We start from the raw sequence: 20,807 nt of genomic DNA, 5'->3' as shown, positions 1-20,807 counted from the left end.
TTGGCTGCTGGGAGCAGCCCTCTCCCCTTATCTCTCTGATTCCACCAGATACAGGGGAAAAAAAAAACTGGAAGTAATGATTTCACTACTTTCCCTAATAGCTTGACCCCACCCTTAATTAAGTCATCCACATGGGCATATATCCTTCTTCTTAAAGATTTATTTACTTTCATTGGCAAAGTAGATTTACAGAGAGAAAGAGAGACAGAAATATCTTCCATCCACTGCTCACTCCCCAGGTGACCATAACGGTAAGAGTTGAGCCAATCCTGAGCCAAGCCAGAACACTTCTTCTGGGTCTCCTACATGGGTGCAAGGCTTTGGGCTGTCCTCTACTGCTTTCCCAGGCCACAAGCAGGGAGCTGGATGGGAAGAACAGCTAGGACACAAACTGGCACCCATATGGAATTCCGGCATGTGTAGAGCAAGAATTTTACCCACTGAACCAATGCACCAGGCCCAGTATACATCCTTCTTAACTATGTAAACATCAAAAATAAAATAAATTTTTTCTTACTTATTTGAAAGATGGAGCAGAGAGAGCAAGCACAGGCTCACATCTGCTAAGGGTTCATGCCCCCAGAGCCTGTAACAGTTTGGACAGGGCCATGCAGAAGCCAGGAGCCAGGCTCTTTAACCTGAACTCCTAGGGCAGGGCAGGGCAGGGCAGGAGCCCAGACACCTGAGCCACCGCCAGTTCCTTCCCGGAGTGTGCATGGGCAGGAAGTTGGACTCTGGAGGGGAGCTGGGACTCAGCTCTGACACTGGGTATACCTTAAGAAGAAGGCTGTGAATAGGGTGTCAGAATGCCAGCCCTGTACTTATAATACTGATGGCTCACACACACTGGGGCAAAGAAAGTTTATTTGGGGGCTTTTGGGGATTTGGTGGGAACTGCGCCTAGTATTTATAGAGAGGCAGAAAATCTAGACATCAGTGGACTATGGAGGAGGTACGGCAAGGGTTCCAGAACTTGACCTGGCATCTCCAGGCAACACCCTGTTGCTAACAAAGGGCCCACTGTGAGCTGCCACATAGACCCCGGAGAATGCTGACTTGGCAACACTTTGCAGGACTGCCCAACTACACTGGATGCTTGTTCTGAGTGGTCCAAACCAGTTCAGTGACCCATAGCCATAGCTCCAGCTCAGACCTTTCCCTGGGGCAGGTAAAATACATTATGGCTTTTCTTGGTGTCCATTCTTCACATATGACCAAAGGTGTGCTGAGGAAGGGCGTCAAAGAGTGTGAGATGAGAAGCTGACAGACAAGTCTCCCCAGAGACTTGGAACGACAGAATCGGACATCGGAGCTCAAGCACAACCAGCAAACTGAACCAGCAACATACTTTACAGCACAAAAAGGATTACATCAGGATTGATTCTGATCAATCCTGGACCCACCACGGACTGGGCCCATATTGACAAAGAGGGCATAACCAGCACCAGAAAGAATGAAAAGGAATTCATCCAAATCCTGGAAACCCTGGGACAGCTTTCTGCTTACCAAAGAAGATCTGAAACAGGTTAAAGTTGTACTAAGATCTCCTAAAACAGATTGAAGTCCTCCAATAACCTCACCTCTCCAGGGGTAAGGCAGTCTCTTACCTTCAGTGAGCTTCCTAAAAGTCTCAGAGAATGAAAAATTGCCAACATTATTAGCAGCAAAAGATGCCACAATTAAGCTCCTCTAGAAAGAAATGCAAAGACTATCTCATTCCATAACTGAGACTGCAAAACTTGAGTCAGAACACCATAAAATATCTTCAGAAATCAAACAGCTCAAGAATTAGATGTTCTACAGAAGTTGGTGAAAGGGAAAGGGATTTTTCTGAAAGCTAAAAGCAACTAGCTGTGTTTGCTGAAAAACCATCTTAGAAAAACAATGAAAATAAGACTCTGAGTAAACCCATCAGAAAACCCAGAGTTAGTGTAGCTTCAAAATGAATTTGGGCACACTTACACCCAGTTCATACACGACAGCCAATGTTAGCCCAGACTTGGATGACAGCGACTTAGCCCAAAATGACAAAGACAAGAACAGAACCAAAAAGTTTGGGAAAGGATTTGTCCAACTCCTGGAAACTCTTAGGCAGTATTCTACAAAACAAGATCTCGTAAGACAGCTCAGTTTTATTACAGTCCTCCAGTGCAAGATCATTTGAAGACTCTCCAGAAGTGAGGAAACCTGCTACCTTGAGTGAGACTCTTAAGTTCCTCCATGAAGAAATGGAAAGGCTAAAAAACAACACTGGTGGCAAAAGATGCAACAATTAGGTTCCTCCAGGAGGAGAAGCAGAGACCATCTCAATTCCATTTCTGAGACTATGAAACTTGAGGCAAAACAACAGCATAAGTATATAAATCAAGGAACTCATGAAGAAACATAATATTTTACAGAAGTTGGTGACAGGAATAGATTTTCTGAAAGCCAAAATCAAACAGTTACGTACTCTAGAGGACCAACTTCAAAAGAAAAAAGTTTGAAAGAATCAGTGAGACGATTAGAGGAGACAGAATGTCAACTCTAGAAATGGATATCCATCAACTAAAAGGGGAAAATGAGATCTCAGTGGCAGCAGCTAAGGAAATGACGACCACCGCCACCATAAGCAGCGAGGCTGTGCCCAGCAGGTGCTCACTGGGCCAAGCCCCCACCACAGGCACCAGCCTCACTGGGTTGGCCCAAGCAGGGACAAGAAGATCATGGTGACCAAAGTTCTAGGAACTGTAAAATGGGTCAATGTGAAACACAGATATGAATTCATTACTCGAAGCAACAGCAAGGAAGACATTTTGTCCAGCACTCTGCCGTTAAGAAAGTACTCCCAGGAAGTACCAACACAGTGTGGAAAACAGCGAGACTGTGGAGTTCGATGTGGTGGAGGATGAGAAGGGTATGGAGGCCAAGAATGTCATACAACCTGATGGAGGTGCAGTGCAGGGCTGTGACCTGCGCTACCCTCATGAAGGGCTCCTCAACACCATTCCCAGCAGTCACCTCACCAGTGACAGTTCAGACAGCACTTCTGAAGGCCAGGCCCAACCTGGATGGTCCCAAAGTAACTGAAAGCTCCTGCCCTGACCCTGCAGAGAGCCTACTGGTACACACAGTATTTCTGTGATCCAGTGCAGGACCAAGAGATGGAACGTACTGACAGCCAGGCTGCACTCGAGCTCAGCTGGTGTGCAGGACAGACAGTGTGTCAGTGTGACAGGGCTCCTCATCACTACAGCCAGCCTGAAGAGGACAGCGACAAAGCAGACAAGGAAGACCAAGGAGAGGCACCCGAAGGCCAGCAGCAGGCTCTCTGGTGCTCCCTGCATAGCTGCCCAGAGAGCCCTAAACCCAAGACCACAGGGAGAGCAGGGCTGCGGAGCCCACTGCTGCAAATCCAGCCGCTCCTGACAAGTGAAGCTGGCTTTGCATCCCCACCAGTGAAATAAACTGAGAACACAAAATTGGAGCTGATAAACCTCATTACTTGCCTATTTATTGTTTTTCTTTCACTTAACCAGACTGATTATTATTTGCCACTAAACATAACTAATTGATATTTTTGTCTCTTAACCAGACCAAAATAACTGCTTACATTCTAAATGCAGCTTATTTTTACATAAAGATGTCCCTTTTTTGTTCCTGAGAATTTTTTTTGCTTAGTAAACCTTTTCAGCTTTACCTGTTTTATACTGTTCAAGTCGAAAATTTTTAAGAAACTGTGATCTGTCAATTTGAACCTACAACTTTTTCATGAAAATCAACAAGTTAAAAAAATATGTACTAGCTCAAGTTGCAAAGTTCTCATATAAAAGGGAAAGTTAGTTTCACCTGCCAATGCAAAAGCAAGCATCCAACAGGAAGTTGCCTCACATAACCACACAGACAAACTGGAAGATGAGCTCCAAGCAGAGATAAAAGGGCATTACTGCTCTGTGCCTGCAAAGAGGAAAGGCATCAGCATGCTGAGGGAGAAGAAAAAGTTACAATTTCACAAGAAGATCTGAACAAAACAGATACAGAAACAAGAGTAAACTGAAGTAACACAGCAAAGCAAGTCCTCACAGCAAGTGCCACAGCTTTCTATCCATCAACTAAATGGCATTTTTATCCATCAATTCATGGCATTGGCAAACTGTCCACAAGACTATATGGACCAATTCCTAATAAACACTGTCAACCTTCCCAAAACTGGTTAGAAGAATTTCTTTTTTTTTTTTTAAAGATTTATTTATTGATTTTTACAAAGTCAGATATACAGAGAGAAGAAGAGACAGAGAAGATCCTCCATCCGATGATTCACTCCCCAAGCGAGCGCAACGGCCGGTGCTGTGCCAATCCAAAGCCGGGAACTAGAAACCTCTTCCAGGTCTCCCACGTGGGTACAGGGTCCTAAAGCCTTGGGCCATCCTCAACTGCTTTCCCAGGCCACAAGCAGGGAGCTGGATGGGAAGTGGAACTACCGGGATTAGAACCAGCGCCCATATGGGATCCTGGTGTGTTCAAGCAAAGGACTTTAGCCACTAGGCCATGCCGCCAGGCCCACTACTAAGTTTCAATACTCTTAGTGGAGGCTTTCGGCTTCCCCAATATATAGGATCATGTCATCTGCAAAAAGAAGTCAGTTGATTTCCTCTTTTCAAATTTGTATCCTTGTGATTTCTTTTTCTTGCCTAATGTCTCTGGCTACAACTTCCAGAAGTTTTTGGAATAAAAATAGTGAAACTGGACATCAGTGTCTTGTTCCAGATCTTAGTGGAAATGCTTCTAATTGCTCCTCATTCAATATGATCCTGGCTGTGCGTATATGCCTTGTGTTGAGGAATGTTCCTTCTATACCCAATTTGATTAAGGTTTGTGTTTATCATTGAAAAGATGTTGTATTTTATTAAGTGCTTTCTCTGCATTTATTAAGTATATAGAGTTTTCTATTTTTTTTAAGACCTATTTTATTAGAATGGTAGTACTACAGAGAGAGAATAGATTTTCCATTCGCTGGTTCACTCCCCAAATGGCTACAATGGCCAGAACAGAGCTGAACCAATCCAAAGCCAGTAGCCAGTAGCTTCTCTTCCAGCTATCCCATTTGAGTGCAGGGTCCCAAGACATTGGATCATCTTCTCCTGCTTTCCCAGCCCAAAAGCAGGGAGTTGGATTAGAAATGGAACAGCTAGGACAAGTCCTGGGGCTGTTATGGGATGCTGGCACATGCAGGTGCAGGATTAGCCAGTTGAGCCAACATACTAGCCCCTGAGTTTTCAATTTGTACATTTTTAGGTTTTTTTCCAAGTTTATTTCTTCTCTAATTTATTTCCTGTAGCTTTTGGTTGGGTTTATTCTTGGGTTTCTGGGTCCTTGAGATGTATTGCTAGATCATTACTTGATGCCTTTCCAATTTCTTGATGTGGGCACAAATTGCTATAAAAACTCCCATTAATACCGGGAATTTTTATCTCTGTGAATTTTTTATGTGAGTCACTAATATTCCTGGATATCCAGGAATATTATATTCAGCCTGCATGTGTTTGCATATTTTTTTTTAATTTATTTTATTGTATTGTTGACAATCTTTACATAGTTAATTACGGTTAAAAAAAAAAAGGTTCAGGGGGTATAGGGAAGTGGGTAATACTGTTATGTCCATATTGTTCCCATCATGTATCTGAGGTAAAGGGGGATATTGAGGGAGAAGCCCCACCTGGTTTCCCGCCCACCCCAAGTCCCGGATGTGGGGCATGCTCTGAGATATTTGCTCAAGTGGTTTTAATAGTTCTCCAGTTATGAATCACTGCCAGTTTCCCTCGATGAGGTCATCCACTGATTGATATGGTCCATCATAAAGTCTCGGTTTGCCCCATATTTCGCTGCCAACATATAGCTGAGATGAATGATTGACCTGTTCTGTCTTGTCTTTTCTTGGTTGGAGTTCTGAGTCCAGCAGTTCAATTGGGGAGATCTGCAAAGAAACTTTGAGGTATTCCCAGACCAGATTCTTGTATGATCTAGCAAGCACAGGGTGTTTGCATATTTTCTAGCACTGCTTAAATGCACAGCCCAAAGCCTTGGGACTCTGGGGTGGTGATGGGCTGAGCTAGGTGTGACCACAGAACCTTTCAACACTCATGGGTACAGGGACCAAGAACAGGCTGAGCAGATCCAGGTTGCAGCAGCCATATGTGCACCCTAAAAAAGTGTGGGGTGAGTCAGGCCACAACATTCATCAGCCCATACAAAGGCTGGAACAGAGGGTAGGCTATGTCGGGTAAGGACCTAGCACCTCCTGGCATGTGTCAGATCTGGGTCTGGGAGTGGGCCAAGTGAGGGAATCTGGGAAACTTCCCTAGTGGGGTGATAGCTCCTGCTGGTGAGCACATGGTTCAGGCCCTGGGGCCGGGCCGGCTGGGCAAAGGAGCTCCAACTGTTGGCAAATGTGTGGGTTAGTTTTGGAAGGGGGCAGACCGGGCAGGGCTGAGCAAATCTTAGCTCACCAGCAAGTGGAGAAACCAGGCTGAAGTGCAGGTCATGCTAAGCTAGGCTGCCATACTTACTGGTTTGTATGATCCAGGGATGGAAGCAGACTGGGCAGGGCCAGGTTACAATAACAGACAGTGAGAGTTGGGACTGGGGGCCGGCTGCAGCATCCAAAAGTAAAGGCAAAGACAGATGAAGGACTATGCCAAGCTGGATTAGAGTAACCACTAGTATATGCGCAATCTACAGCTGGGAACAGGCCTGGTTGGAGAGCAAAGGGGATGCTCTGGCCAGGGTGATTTCCATTGGTGAGCGCAAGGGTCAGAGTTGGGGCTGCAGTCTCCTTCAGCATAGGTTTGGACTGGGTCTGGGGGTATGCACCTACTGGTACTTATGAGCCAGGGTGGGTGTAGGACAGGCTGGGTTAGGTCTCTGCACCTACTGAGCTATATATGAGCTGTGTCTAGGTGTGGACCAGGCTTTTCTGGGTTGTAGCATCCAACAGCAAGAATCTGAATGGGTGAGATCCAGTCAGGAAAAGGCCAATATTCCTACTAGAACAGGAGGTGGACTAAGTAGGGGTGGCTCATGGACCCACCGGTATGCATGAGATCTGGCATTAGGGAGAGGTTCAGATGGAGGAGCTTGGGGAACTCCTCTGTGAGGACACAGTCCCCGCAGACAAGAACCAAGAAAGGGAGCAGCCCAGACCAGACCAGGTAATGGTACTCACTGGCATACATTTGGCTCATGTTGGGGGCAAACCAGACTGGGCCATTTCATACCATCCGCGGCAGAATCCGAGCACCAGAATGGAGTGTGAGTCAAGCCAGGTAGGGTCACAACACAAGCCAAATCACATGAGGGGCAGGACTCAGGGTTAGGCTCTAACACCCACCAGTGTGAGCTAGAATTGGAGGTGGGTTGGGCCCAGTCGGCCTACAGCACCCACTGGCAAGTGCCAAAGTAAGGCGGACTATGCTGTATTGGACCACAGCACCCAACCAGCACATTTGAGTCAGATGGGAGGGGGGTAAACCCAGTAGAGGGGTTGCATTGGGTTCCCCTGCTGGATGACCACTCCTACTGGTGAGCATTAAGAGTTGGGATGGGGGGCCCGGCGCAGTGGCCTAGCAGCTAAAGTCCTTTGCTTGAAAGCCCCGGGATACCATATGGGCGCCGGTTCTAATCCCGGTAGTTCCACTTCCCATCCAGCTCCCTGCTTGTGGCCTGGGAAAGCAGTTGAGGACGGCTCAATGCTTTGGGACCCTGCACCCATGTGGGAGACCCAGAAGAAGTTCCTGGTTCCCGGCTTTGGATCGGCGCGCACCGGCCCGTTGCGGCTCACTTGGGGAGTGAATCATCGGACGGAAGATCTTCCTCTCTGACTTTGTAAAAATCAATAAATCTTAAAAAAAAAAAAAAAGTTGGGATGGGGGCAGACCACATCAGGCAGGGCTACAACACCTGTAAGGCCTCATGTGAGCTAGATCGGGGAAAAGCCAGAGTGAGTGTGGGTAGGTTGGGCTTTGTCGCAGCATCAGCTGGCAGATGCTGGTACTGGGGGTTAATTCTGTCAAGTTAAACTGCAGAATCACCTGGAGAGTGCAAGATCCGCGAGTGGCAGTGGGCCCAGCAGAGAACAGTGGGCACCTCCCTACTGGGATGCCACTGTTTGGTGAACATGAGAACCAGGACTGGGGCAGGTATGGCTAGACAGTGGCACCCGCTGGCATGTGTGGGCTGGTTGAACTGGGCTTTAATGCATATTGACATGTATGAGAACTTAATGGGATGTGGGACAGAATAGACCAGTCTGCTGTACATACTAGCAAGCACGGGAACCAGGGCAGGGGTGGGACTACTGGGGATTATTGCGGTTGCTTCAGCTAGGTTGCAGCTCCCACTGGTTTGTGTGAGGGCCAAGTGTGCGATGAGCAGATCAGTCTGGGCTCCAACACCCATTGGTTTGTGTAGAAGATAGGGCTGGAGACAGAACTAACCCAGCAATTGTAACCATCAGCATCTGCATAAGCTGATTGGAGTGACGAACTGTGCAGGACCTGTACTGGCAAGCAGACACAAGAATCAGGTCTAGATTCACCTCAGATGAAGTTTCTTTGGGAATCCCCCAACTGAGTTGCTGGACTCAACCCCAAGCATGAAGAGAATTGCAGGTTCTATGGTCTGACTGTGAAGTGTATGTATCAAAGCTGGGCCTCCTCAGTGGCTTAGATGGAGTAGTGGACAGCATACCCAGACGCACATGAGGATATGGCAGTACATTGGAGTTGGCAGAGGACACCTGGTACCATAAGAGGTGATGGAGGACAGAACAAATTGATCAACTACCCCAGCAGCCAATTGTTGGCAGTGAGTATCTGGGCAGACTCTAGGGTAGATTATGTTGACCAGTAGATTCTGGATAGATTTCATCATGCTTGGAGTGGTATGATCAGCAGTAATTCCGAATTGCTGAACTATCAAAACCACTTGAGCAGGACTTCAGAGCATACCCTACATCAGAGACCCTGAGGTGGTGTTGGGTTTCTGTCCTCTATCCCAGGGTACAGAAGCATTTGGGAAGATGGGTGTGACCTCTCCCCTTATCCCTCCCCATCCCCAGATACAGGATGGAAAAAAAGACAATGTGGAAATAATGGTCTCACCCAACCTTCCCTGTAACCCTTGACCCTGATCACCCTAATCAACTATGTAAAAATCATCCAAAAAAAAAAAAAGTATTGGGAGAAAAAAAACAAAAAACCTTTGGGACCAGTGGTGTAGTGTTAACTGGTTAAGTCACTACTTGCAATGCTGATATCCCATATGGGCCTGGGGAAATGATGAAAAATGCCTCAAGTCTTTGGGCCCCTGCACCCATCTGGGAGATCCAGATGAAGCTCCTGGCTTTGGCTTGGTCACCTATGACTGTTGTGGCCATTTGGGAGCATTTACTGGCAAATGGAAGGTCCCTCTCCATCTACTCTCTCTCTGTATAACTCTATCAAGTAAAATAAAACAAATGTATTCATCTGAGGAAGAGAGAGACAGAGAAAGAGCTCTCACCCACTGACTACTAGCCAAATGCCTGCAATAAGCTGGGGCGGGGCAAGGACTGGAGCCAGGACCACTATTCAGGTCTTGCAGGCAAGCGGCATGAGCTCATTTACTTGGGCCATCGGTGTTATAGCCAAGACTCACACACAGGAACTCTTGACGTGGACAAAAGCACCTCGATGAGCAGGTTAAACACCCATTTCATGTGCTCTCTATCATACAACCTAAGGCGGGTGAGTGCTATGGTGCCACCAGGTAAGTCCCTGCTTGGGGTACCCACATTCTCTACTGCAGGGCTCAGGATCAGGTCCCACTCCACTTCTGATTCAGATCCAACTTCCTGCTAATAATGCCTGGGAGGAAACAGATGAGGGTCCAAATACCACGTCCCTGCTGCTCACATGAAAAACCAAAATGGAGTTCTTGGCTACTAGCTTTGGCCTAGGCCTCCTCCCGCTGATGTGGGGTTACCATAGGCAAACCAGTGGATGAAAGATCTCTTTCAAATCCATTAAATCAATCAAATGTTAAATAAGTAAATCAGATCACTGCACATCCACATGATACTTGAGTCACAGTAAACTCCACACAATTTGTGGGCATAGTGAAAAGTACTATTTGACCTCCAAGTTTTACCCTGAATATTCTGCAGAAGGTCACAAGCACCTGTGCCCACAATGCTCAGCACAGCAGTCACAATCAAACACCACAGAAAAGAATCTGCTCCATGTTCACATGGTGGAATCATATACGGCATTAAAACATGAGACTGGAACCATGCCATAGTAGGCTAAGGGTGAGAAAACGGGACATAAACGAACACACACAGGATTCCAGGTATCGACAGACCAGTCAAACACAAACAGAGCTACACTGGATAAGGACACCAGGGTGCTGAGATTCTACAAAACATCAGGGGAGTGAACAATGACAGGCAGAGATGACCTCAAGATGGCTTCCCACCATCATCTGGGGGAGAGATGGGGGAGCTCTGAAATCCCACAGCAGCCAGGCCCCATGTCTAGTGACTCAAGTCAGCATCTGGGGTGCTGGCCCCAGGTGTTCAAACACTCCCCAGGTATCTCTCAGGTACAAAGGAAGGGGCCTCCTCTAAGGAAGCTGATGGGAATGGGGCAGAGCAGGGCTGGTGAGGATTCTCCTGGACCCAAGCGGGAGCCTTCCAGATGTCTAACTTCTGCATGTGTATACACTGGTTCTATGCATTTTCCATATAATTGAAGAAATACATGCTCACACAGGCATATCAGCTCTCCCTTCCTCCACAGCATACACGTAGGTGTTCCAGGGCCCACAGGTGACAGTTGTCACTCGGAGTTGTTTATTCATGAAATATTCCACCCGGCAGGGCCGATCCATGCTGGCAGTATCCTTGTGGCCAAGCTGTCCGTATTTGCCTGGAGAGAGTCCTGTCATCACTGGGCTTATCACAGACAATCATCCTACTGCCTGTCCCCCAACTTCCCTGCTAGCTGTCTGTATGGCCGTCCAACCTGTGCTGTGCTGTGCTGCCCTCCCCTTGGTTCAAGGGTCCAGGAGGCAAACCTCTCTTACCCCAGCCCCAGGTGTAGAGCTCGCCTGTTCCTGCAACAGAAGGACAGAGTAGCTGTCACCACTACTATATGACAAGGCCCCTGCCTGGCCTGGCCCTGGCCCAAGCCACCTCCCAACGGGGTGATGCAGAAGCACTGTCACATCACACTGGGTGTTAACAGACCCAGACCCAAACAGCTCATGTTCCAAGCTGCCGCCTGCCTCGACTCTTGCTGCTGAGTTTAGGGGTCTCAGGGCTGGATTGGGCAGACCACCACACCAGGAAAGGCTGGTGGTTGTGGCAGAGGCTGGAGACAAGGAGTCACTCCAGAAGGAAGACCATTCTGGGCCTAGGAGGTTGGGAGCTTCCATCTCATCTCAGCTCCCTGGGCATGAGGCTCAGCAGCTGAGTGAGGCAGTGTAAGCTTCAGATGGGACTTGAATGTCTTCCTGGGTGGAAATCTGATTCCCTTGGGGAGGCAAGAAGGGAGTGGCAACTTAACCCAACCCTAGGGTAAAGCGTAGAGCTGCCACCCGTGAGTCCTGGTGGTTGTTTAAGAACTTGCTGCTCAGTCAGCAGGGGCTTCACTACACTGACCCAACGCAGGTACACAGGCAGCTACACAGCCCATGATGCCCCACCAGGCCCAGTGGGCTGGGGGTCATTCCACTCCACCCCAAGCCAGCGTGCCCAGCCCCACTCACGTGTCACCACGGCTGTGTGTCGGGACCCACAGCTGGCCTTGGCCACCTCTGCGCCCAGGGGGAGATCCAACAAGGCTGGGAAGGGCTGTACAGCTATGAAGGCAGCAGGGGCTGCATCCTCGTCTCCCGCTGCTCTCTCCTCTTTCGAGCCATCTTCCTGCAGCCCTGCGCCTTTGCAATGATTGCAATCGTTCAGTTAACTCTGCCCTCATTCACAAATCAGCTCACTGCTACCACAGTCCAGGGGCACAGCTGGCACTGCCTTGCACAGAGCTGCAGGAGCTAGGAGCCATGCACACCGGCTTCCTCCCACCATTCCCAGAATGCCTAAGGATACGGTGGTATATTCTGGGATGACCAGGATCTCACTGCCTTTTTTGTTTTTAAACATTTATTTTGTATTTGAAAGGCAAAGGTAGAGAGAGACAGGAGACACAGATTCCACCTGCTGGTTCATTCTCCAAAGGGACCCCAACAGCCAAGGCTGGACCAGGTGGAAGCCAGAAGCCAGAACTCCATCTGGGTCTCCACGTGGGTGCAGCAACCCAAACACTTGGCCCATGTTCTGCTGTTTTCCCAGGTGCATTAGCAAACAGCTGGGTCAGAAGTGGAGCAGCTGGGACTTGACCTCATAAGGGATGTTGGCGCCACGGATGGCAGCTGAGCATACTGTGTCATAGGGCCCACCCCTCCCGGCTCCTTCTGTGCAATGCAGCTTCCAGGCCAGCAGCACCCCACCCAGGAACGAAAGCCATATCTGTGGAAGCCAAGGCAGACTCACCTTGCCCTGCGTCTTCTGCCAGGCTCCTAGTAGGCAGAGCCAGCTGTCCTGACTCATTCCATCCCCAGACATAAACATCTCCAGCCTCTAAAAGACAGCAAGGGGACCAAGAAAGTGTGACTCCTCCTCCATGCACCCAAGCTCCCTGGAACAACAGGCAGCGCCAGAGAGGTTCTGTCTCACTCACCACTCACACACACCGAGTGCCAGCCCCCGGCCGCCACCTCGGCCATTCTCAGCCCCTGCAACGCCTCCACTGGCCTGGGCTCAGCTTCAGCCTCCAGCCCGCCGTGGCCCAGCTGCCCGTGTCTGCGCGCGGGAGAGAGAGCCTGTCAGCCAACACCCCCAGGAAGGGGCTCCCCATCACCGCCACCCGCCCCCGCTCACCTGCCCCCGCCCCAGGAGAACACCTGGCCCTGGGTGTCCAGGAGCAGCGCGTGCTCAGCGCCCAGCTCCAGCCTTCGCGCCCGCAGCCCGGCGGCTAGGGCCCGGCAGAGCGGCGGCCGCGGGCTCATGTAGGCGCGGCCGCAGGGCAGCAGGGGCAGCGGCCCGGCCTGGGCCTCGCTCTCCCGCAGCACCTTCTGGGCCCAGAGGGGCTCCCCGCGCAGCGCCGACTCGGGCGCCCAGGCCTGCAGCAGCTCGGCTTCTTCGGGGCCCGGCCCGCCGCCCAACACCACGAGGAGCCCCTCGGAGGCCCACACGGCCCTGCAGCCGTCGGCCGCGCCGCTCGCCGAGCCCGACAGCTCCACGCGGCCTCCACCTGCGGGCCAGAAGGCAGGGAGGTCAGGGTCGGGGCGTCCCCGGGACGTGGGGAGCAGGGGCGAGGCGGGCGCTCACGGGTCACGACGGCCGTGTAGCTCCAGGCGGCGCTCACGCAGCGGAAGGCGGCGCCCCCGGGCAGCGGCTCCGGACTGGACACCTGCGGCCCGCGCCCGCGGCCCAGCGCCTGTCCGAAGCCGCAGAAACCGAAGCCGAACCAGGCCCCCGGCCGCTGCTCGGCCATGACGGCGGCCCGAGCCCCCGGCGGGTGTCACGCCATGGGCCCTGGGGGGACACCGACGGCTCCCCGCCTTCCGCGCTGTGGGGTGAGGCCTCCGTCCTGAGGCGCCGGCAGCTGCGCCCCGGGGCTCCCGCTCGGCGGGCCGACGGGCGGCCTCTCCCCTCGACCAGGAGCCGCCCGCCCGGGGCTTCGTGTTCCCGGTTTGGGGGCCTGCACCGGGAGGCCCACAGGCGGCGGGCGGCCCGTCAGCACTCGGGCTCCTAACGTCTCCGCGTCCGCGCCCCGCGCTCGCGGGCTCCTGGCCCGGCCTCGGGCGGGGCTTTCCGGAGGAGAGTCCGGGGCGCCGCGCTGCCCTAGCCGACAGGCCGCGGCCGCTGGGCGGGCGACGCCGAGGAACGCCGTTCAAGGGCTGCGCGCCGGGCGAGGCGGCCATTGGCTGCTGCGCGGCCTCCCCGGGCCAATCCTCGGCGAGCGCGGCGCCGTCACCGGGGGCGGGCCTCCGGTCCGAGCTCGATGGAACCGGTTCTGTCTGCTGCAGGCTGGCCCGGGCGGATGAGCCGGACCCTCCGGTGGACGTGGCTCTACCCGTCGGCGTCCGCGGGGCTCGGGGAAAAAAAACCAGGACTCCGGCTACCGGGCTGGTGAGATCGCCCGCGCTGGGCGGAGCCGCGCCCTCAGACTCTCTCGTGATTGGTTCGGAGCCTCTCAATCAGCGCTGGTGAACCAATGAGCTTTAATCCTGACCCAGCCCTCAGATGGGAGACAGGCTCCCGGGTGGCCCGCCCAGGCCTTGTCCTCCGAGTTGGCTCTGCTGCTAAGTGTGCGAGACCAGCGGTCGATCTGCACTGAACTGGTCAGCAGCCCTCTTCCCCTCGGACAACAAAGGCACAGAGCTCGGACACAGTGTCAAGACACGCTCTGGGAAGGCCAGCATCCCCTACGGACTCATCCTACAGGAGTCCTGGTTCGAGTCTGGGTGTTCCACTTCATTCTGGCTCCCTGCTAATGCACCTGGGAAGGTAACAGAAGAGCTATATGAAACTCTTCCGACTTTGGCCTGGCTTGGCTTTGGTCGTTGTGGCCATTTGAGAATGAAACAGCAAATGGGAGATAGTTCTCTCTTTCCCTGTAATTTTCAAATAAATAAAAATATTGAAGAAAAAAAGAGGAAGCAGCAGCAGCGTGGAGCACCTGGCCAGCTGATCCACCATCTGTGGGGCAGCTAGGCTGCCAGGGGAGGCTCGAAGGTGAGGCGGTGCTGGCCAAGCCCACACTGCCCCATGCCCTGTGCATTTGCAGTTGCTCATTGTGGAACTAAGGGCCATCAGGGGCTGGTGCAGAGGTCAGGGGGTTAAAACACTGACTGGAATGCTGCAGCGGGCATCCTTCGCGGCTACCAGTGCCAGTCCTGGCTGCTCCACTTCTGACCCAGTTCCCTACCGAGCCTGGCAAAGAAGAAGATGGCCTAAAGCCTTGGGCCCCTGCCACCACATGGGAAACCCAGATGGAGTTCTAGATTCCTGGCTTCAGCTTGGTCCAGCTCCAGCTATTGGAGCCATTTCAAAAGTGAAATACATAATTTTTTAAGATGTATATATTTTTATTGCAAACTCATATATATATATATATAGAAAAGAGGAGAGACAGAGAGGAAGATCTTCTGTCCGATGATTCACTCCCCAAGTGACCGTAACAGCCAGAGCTGAGCCAATGTGAAGCCAGGAGCTCTTCCGGGTCTCTCACATGGGTGCAGGATCTGAAGGTTTTGGGCCGTTCTCAACTGCTTTCCCAGGCCACAAACAGGGAGCTGGATGGGAAGCAGGGCTGCTGGGATTAGAACCAGCACCCGAAAGAAATAATTTTTTGCAGGATTATTTATTTGTATATTTGAAAAAGCTTGACAGAGAGAAAAGGAGAAACACAGAGATTCTCCATCCTCTGGCTCACTCCCTAGCTGGCCGCAATGGCCAGGGGTGGGCCAGGCCAGGCCAAAGTTAAGAGCCTGGAACTCCATCTGGGTCACCCTTGTCAGCGCAGGGGCCGAAGGTCTTACATCATGTGCTGCTTCCCCAGGAACATTAGCAGGGAGCTGGATCTAACATGGAACAACTGGGATGTGAACCCATACCCAGGTATGATGCTGGAGTTGTAGATGGCTTAACCTACAATTTCACGAAACTGTACCCCAACAAATCTTAAAAAAGAAATAACTAAGGGGAACCTAACACCCATGCCATAAGTCATGATGATAACACAAGAGGCTGAGGGGCCCCGGGGAGGATCCCGGTGTGTCCATGCAGGCCTGTCAAAGCACACTGGTTCTCCGTCTCTAGGGAAAGGAGCATGAGGTAACGTGCTGTACCCAACTGATTGTTCCCTTACCACAGAAGTACAGGGTGAGCCCGCTCCTCCCTTCCCCCAGCATGAACTTTGCCATGGGCACACAGCCGGGGTCATGGTCAGCCCTTCAGGTCGGCCCTGAGCCGAGTATCTGTAAACTCTCACCCACCTTGGTCAATGACCCAGAGGATGAGGCTGTTGTTGGGCTCCTTAGGAGATTTGCGGGGTACCACTTTAATCTGGAGGGTCAGCGTTATCCCAGTCTTGGCCCGAGATCCCCACCTCTGTCAGCAGCTCCAGGAGGTTCCCAATTAGGACCTTCAGCTCGCGGGCAGGATCTGGCAACAAGATGACACCAGTAGGTTCCACTATGGCCTGGTCCACGTGGACCCATGTAACACCCCACAACACCAGGGAACAACGCGAGGGATCATGTGCAGGCGGGGCCATGGGCTGAGCCTCGGCCTTCCCTTCATGTACCCAGGCTGCTTACAATCCAGGGGAAGACATGGTCACCACCCTGGATTCCCCCAGGGGATCCACGGCTACCAGGCCCCAAGGAACCAGGCCAGCTCTCACTCATCCACAATGATGGCGCTCTCTTTGCTTTGGAAACCCTTCTTGACGCCTTCCTTGAGCGCATCAGACATCACCTGCAGTAGGTGACAGGCAGCCAGGGACACAGCCTAGTTGTCCACACCCAGGATGGAGACTACTTGCCGAGTCCCCAGCATGCTCAGGGTTGCCACAGTCTGGGGTGGGAGAGAGGTGGATAGAGGGCTCTGTTTAGGGAAGAGTCCATAACCATGAATGAGAGCCAGTGACCAGATGGGGATAAGACATCCGGGGGAGACTAGCTCCAGGGTCTTAGGGTGTGGCCCAGGATGCTGCCCAGACAAACCTGTTGGGGAGACTTGCTAAGGGAAGCATTCTGTGGGAGTTCCCCATGGCCTCTGCTCTGCTTGGTGCTGAGAAAGCACAGCCCTGAGAACAGCAAGGGGACATGTCAGCCTGGCACAGCCACCTGGCCAGCAGGCCTAGTACACCTGAGTCTTCCCTTGTCCCAGCCCTGAGCTCTGCCACACTGTGGTGCTGTGGACCTGCATTTCTGAACTGGAGAACCCCAGAAGGCTTAAGATTTCCCCAGCAGGTTGGGGTTTTGTTTCTGTGAATGAGTCAGACAGAGAGCTGACAAACCTGTGGCTACTGTTCTCATGGTGACTGCTGTTTCAATGGTTACTGACCCAAGGGAGCAAGGGTGAAGGTGCAGAAAAAGAAAATGCAATGCTGGCAGGTGGGGGGATGATCGCAAGATGCTTGTCTGAGGAGGTGATTTCCCCATGTGCAGAGAAGGCAGAGGAGGGTCTGGGATGAAGAGAGGCTGGGAATTCCTGCTGAGATGGGGAGATAAGCCTCCACACCAGGATGCAAGACCTGGGTCCACGAAGAAATCACCTGCACTTGTCTGTCCCTGAGAGATGCCTGTGCACGCAGGGAGGCAAGTAGGAACTGGATCCTGCCCTTGGCTCAGCAGCTGTGTGTGTGTATGTAAGTGTGTGTGTGCATGCAGGTAGCCTGGCCCAGCCTGTGGGTGCACATTCCACTCTGTGTGTGTATGTGTTTGTGTGTGTGTACAGGCAGTTGTGTATATGTGTATTGCTAGCTTAGCCCTGATTCCAGGTGCAGATTTTACACAGGTATGTAAATATGTGTGTCTAGGGATGTCCACTTAACCAGGCTGGCTTTAGATAGGATCAGAGGATGGGACTGGGGAGCCAAGAGCTCCTTGGACCCTCGTTTAGGAGCTGAGGTCTTGGAGCTGAATGCTTCAGTAAGGAAGAGGTAAGATGAGGGTGCTTGAAGGACCAAGCGCAAGGAACCCAAAGATAAGCTTCTTCTGCTTATCACAAAAAAATAAAAAAAGAAGAAGAAGAAGAAGAAATCTGGGCCCGGTGCGATAGTGTAATGGTTAAAGTCCTCGCCTTGAACACCGGGATCCCATATGAGCGCTAGTTCTAATCCCGGTAGCTCTACTTCCCATCCAGCTCCTTGCTTGTGGCCTGGGAAAGCAGTCGAGGACAGCCCAAAGCCTTGGGACCCTGCAGCCGTGTGGGAGACCTGGGAAGAAGTTCCTGGCCCCTGGCTTCGGATTGGTGCAGCTCCAGCTATTGTGGCCACTTGGGAGTGAATCATCAGATGGAAGATCTTGCTCTCTGTCTCTCTTCCTCTCTGTGCATCTGCTTTTCCAATGAAACAAATAAATCTTTAAAATAAACAAATAAAAAATCTGTGCATAATTGTTTCAAAACACATTTTCATCAACATTTTAAAAATATTTATTCATGATGTTTACATAGTTGATCAGGGTGGGAAGGATCAAGGATCGGGGTAGTGGATGAGACTCTTCAACTTTTGAAGCACTCTCACATGCATAGATTTCAAAAAGTTCTGAAACTGGGACTTGGCACTATGGCATGGTGGGTAGAGCTGCTGCCTGTGACACTGGCATCCCATATGGGTCTTTGAATACCAGCTACTCCATTTCCAATCCAAGTCCCTACTACTACGCCTGGGAAATCAGCGGAGGGTGGGTCAAGTGCTTGGGCCCCTGCACCCACATGGGAGACCTGGAAGAAGCTTCTGGCTCCTAGCTTCAGCTTGGCTCAGCGCTGGCCATTGCAGCTATTTTGGGGAGTGAACCAGCAGATGAAATATTTTCTCTCTCCTTCTTCATCTCTGACATTCAAATAAATAAATACATTTTTGAAAATTTTTTTTAATCAAAACAAGCTTATAATTTAATTCAATTTTTTCAGGTCCAGCACAATAGCCTAGTGGTTAAAGTCTTCATCTTGCATGCACCAGGATCCCATATGGGCACCGATATGGATCCCAGCTGCTCCACTTCCTTTCCAGCAAACTGCTTTTGGCCTGGGAAAGCAGTACAGGACAGCCAAAAGCCTTGGAACCCTGCCCCAGTGTGGGAGACCCAGAAGAAGCTCTTGGCTTCAGATTAGCGCACCTCTGGCCGTTGTGGCCACTTTGGGAGTGAACCAGTGGATGGAAGATTTTTCTGTCTCTCCTTCCCTCTGTAAATCTGATTCTCCAATAAAAATCTTTTTTAAAGATTAATTCAGTTTCTCATGAACTTAAATAACATCTGTCTATGTATCCAGCATCTGTTTATCTGAGAGTCCTTGATCACAGCCCAAGTTTCAGTCCTAGCTGGGGCTCCTGAGATAACTCAGGGGGTATGAGACCTGTGCTGGTGCCTGGCTCCTGGCACTGACCTTGGTCCAACCCTGACTATTGTGAATATTTGAGAAGCGGATCTGTGAATGGGAGCTCATGCTGTCTTTCTCTGATATTCCAAGTGAAAACAAAAATGAAAACAAAATAAAACCCGTGGGAGGGGCACAGTGCCTGCTCTGCAGGCTGGGCTATCGCTGGATGGGACACAAGTGCCTTGGGGTGGTGACAGACACATGCCCAACACTCTCGCCTGCACCCCCCACCATTCCATCCCATTGATCCATGGCAATTCTGCCCTGTTTTGCAGCTGCACAACATGGCCCATGGAGGACAGCATGCCCTGGCACACAGTGACCGTCTCTCCCCAGCCCGAGGCCCACAACCTGCACAACATGGTGGCCGACTTCCTTGAGAGTCTGGTCGGTCCCCTTCCTTATCCCCTGGGCCTCCTGGGCTAGGGGACTTGGTGCTCCACCCACCTCCTCCTCTTCCTCAGCACAATGCAGCTCCTTGCTTACTAGGACCCACTGTATGCTAATGGGGTCTGGGAGCAGGAAGTGATCTTTGAACTGTGATTCAAAAGGTGGTGGTGTGCGGACGGATAGTTGAGGGGATGGGGAGGGCAGCTCCATATCTAGGGAGCCATCTCAGCTGATTGCACGAGGCCCCCAACCACCCCAGGAGAGTCACTGGTGTGTCTCAGGCTGGGCTGTGTCCAGCACAGAGCCCCGCACATAGCAGGTACACAAGGTGGGGGCTGCAGAACTGGGTAAGTTGCCTTCTGTAAGGACTTCCGGTGCCAAACTGTTCTCCACGCCCCACCCCCTTTCCACTGGGCAGGCCTGGGCAGCCCCTCCTGTCACCTCCATGGTGGACCACATTCTGAGACCTGCCAAAGGGGCAGGACCCATAGGTCAGTGCAGGAAGTACCCAAAGTCAAGGGTGCAGGGGGACTACACCCCCGGTGATTGAGGCAGTTGTTTTGCTTTTTTACATTTAGCATAAATTCTTAACTGTCCCGAGGTTATTTATCCCTGTGATTTCGGAAGTAAACTGGTGGCTAAAGCTGAGACCCTGAAGATACACATTTAGGGGAAACAGCCTGTGGTAGCCAGGGGTGCAGCTGTGCTGCCAGCCAGGCTGTGGCAGAGGGGGCCCAGGTGGACAAGCTGGGGCCTTGGGGGAGGAGGCCCACGCCTTTCCGCCTAGCATGGAGTCACGCAAAGACAGCACATGCTGACCTGTCTTTGCCTCTGTGGACCCACCTGGAAGAAGCAGGCCAGGAAGTGACACACTTGCTACTTCTCAAGACCTGTCATTCACTGTTCCCAGAGCCTGCAGTTCCAACAAAGCTGTCCCAACAAGACAGTCTTACTACTAAATGTGGGGAAGTAGAAAAAAAGTTTCATCTGCTTGCTATTAACTCTTGAGGCAAAGAGTCTAGTATCTTCAACTCTTGATTTCTTTAATCATACTGTGGAACTCAGTTCTGTCAGGACACTCCTTTCCCTCGCCTTCCACTGGGGTCTCCCTTCCTGGCAGGATGGCTCTTGTATCTTTCCACAGGGATGGTATGTACTGCAGTGAGTGCAGAATCACCCAAAAGTATCTGCTAAGGGAGCTCCAAGGAGGTGGCTGCGGGCAAGGAGG

At 51.5% G+C, this 20,807-nt stretch overlaps 1 protein-coding gene across 2 annotated transcripts; it reads right to left on the bottom strand.

Moving 5' to 3' along the window:
* Positions 1-10,170: 10,170 nt before the first annotated feature.
* On the bottom strand, positions 10,171-13,743 carry RCCD1 (RCC1 domain containing 1). 2 transcript variants are annotated; one of them, XM_058665321.1, is made up of 7 exons: positions 13,403-13,743; positions 12,953-13,325; positions 12,753-12,874; positions 12,566-12,652; positions 11,785-11,955; positions 11,101-11,130; positions 10,171-10,943 (listed from the first exon to the last, which is right to left on the bottom strand). In XM_058665321.1, exons 1-7 carry the CDS (start codon positions 13,566-13,568, stop codon positions 10,780-10,782), a joined length of 1,113 nt encoding a protein of 370 aa, XP_058521304.1. In that variant the 5' UTR covers positions 13,569-13,743; the 3' UTR covers positions 10,171-10,779. The 2 variants fall into 2 exon arrangements, with proteins under 2 accessions (XP_058521304.1, XP_058521305.1); XM_058665322.1 differs by lacking the exon at positions 11,101-11,130.
* Between the last annotated feature and the right edge of the window lie 7,064 nt (positions 13,744-20,807).

This window comes from Ochotona princeps, chromosome 6, assembly GCF_030435755.1.
Source record: "Ochotona princeps isolate mOchPri1 chromosome 6, mOchPri1.hap1, whole genome shotgun sequence".
In the NCBI taxonomy this organism is placed as follows: Eukaryota; Metazoa; Chordata; class Mammalia; order Lagomorpha; family Ochotonidae; genus Ochotona; species Ochotona princeps.
This window is presented reverse-complemented; position numbering and strand designations above follow the sequence as displayed.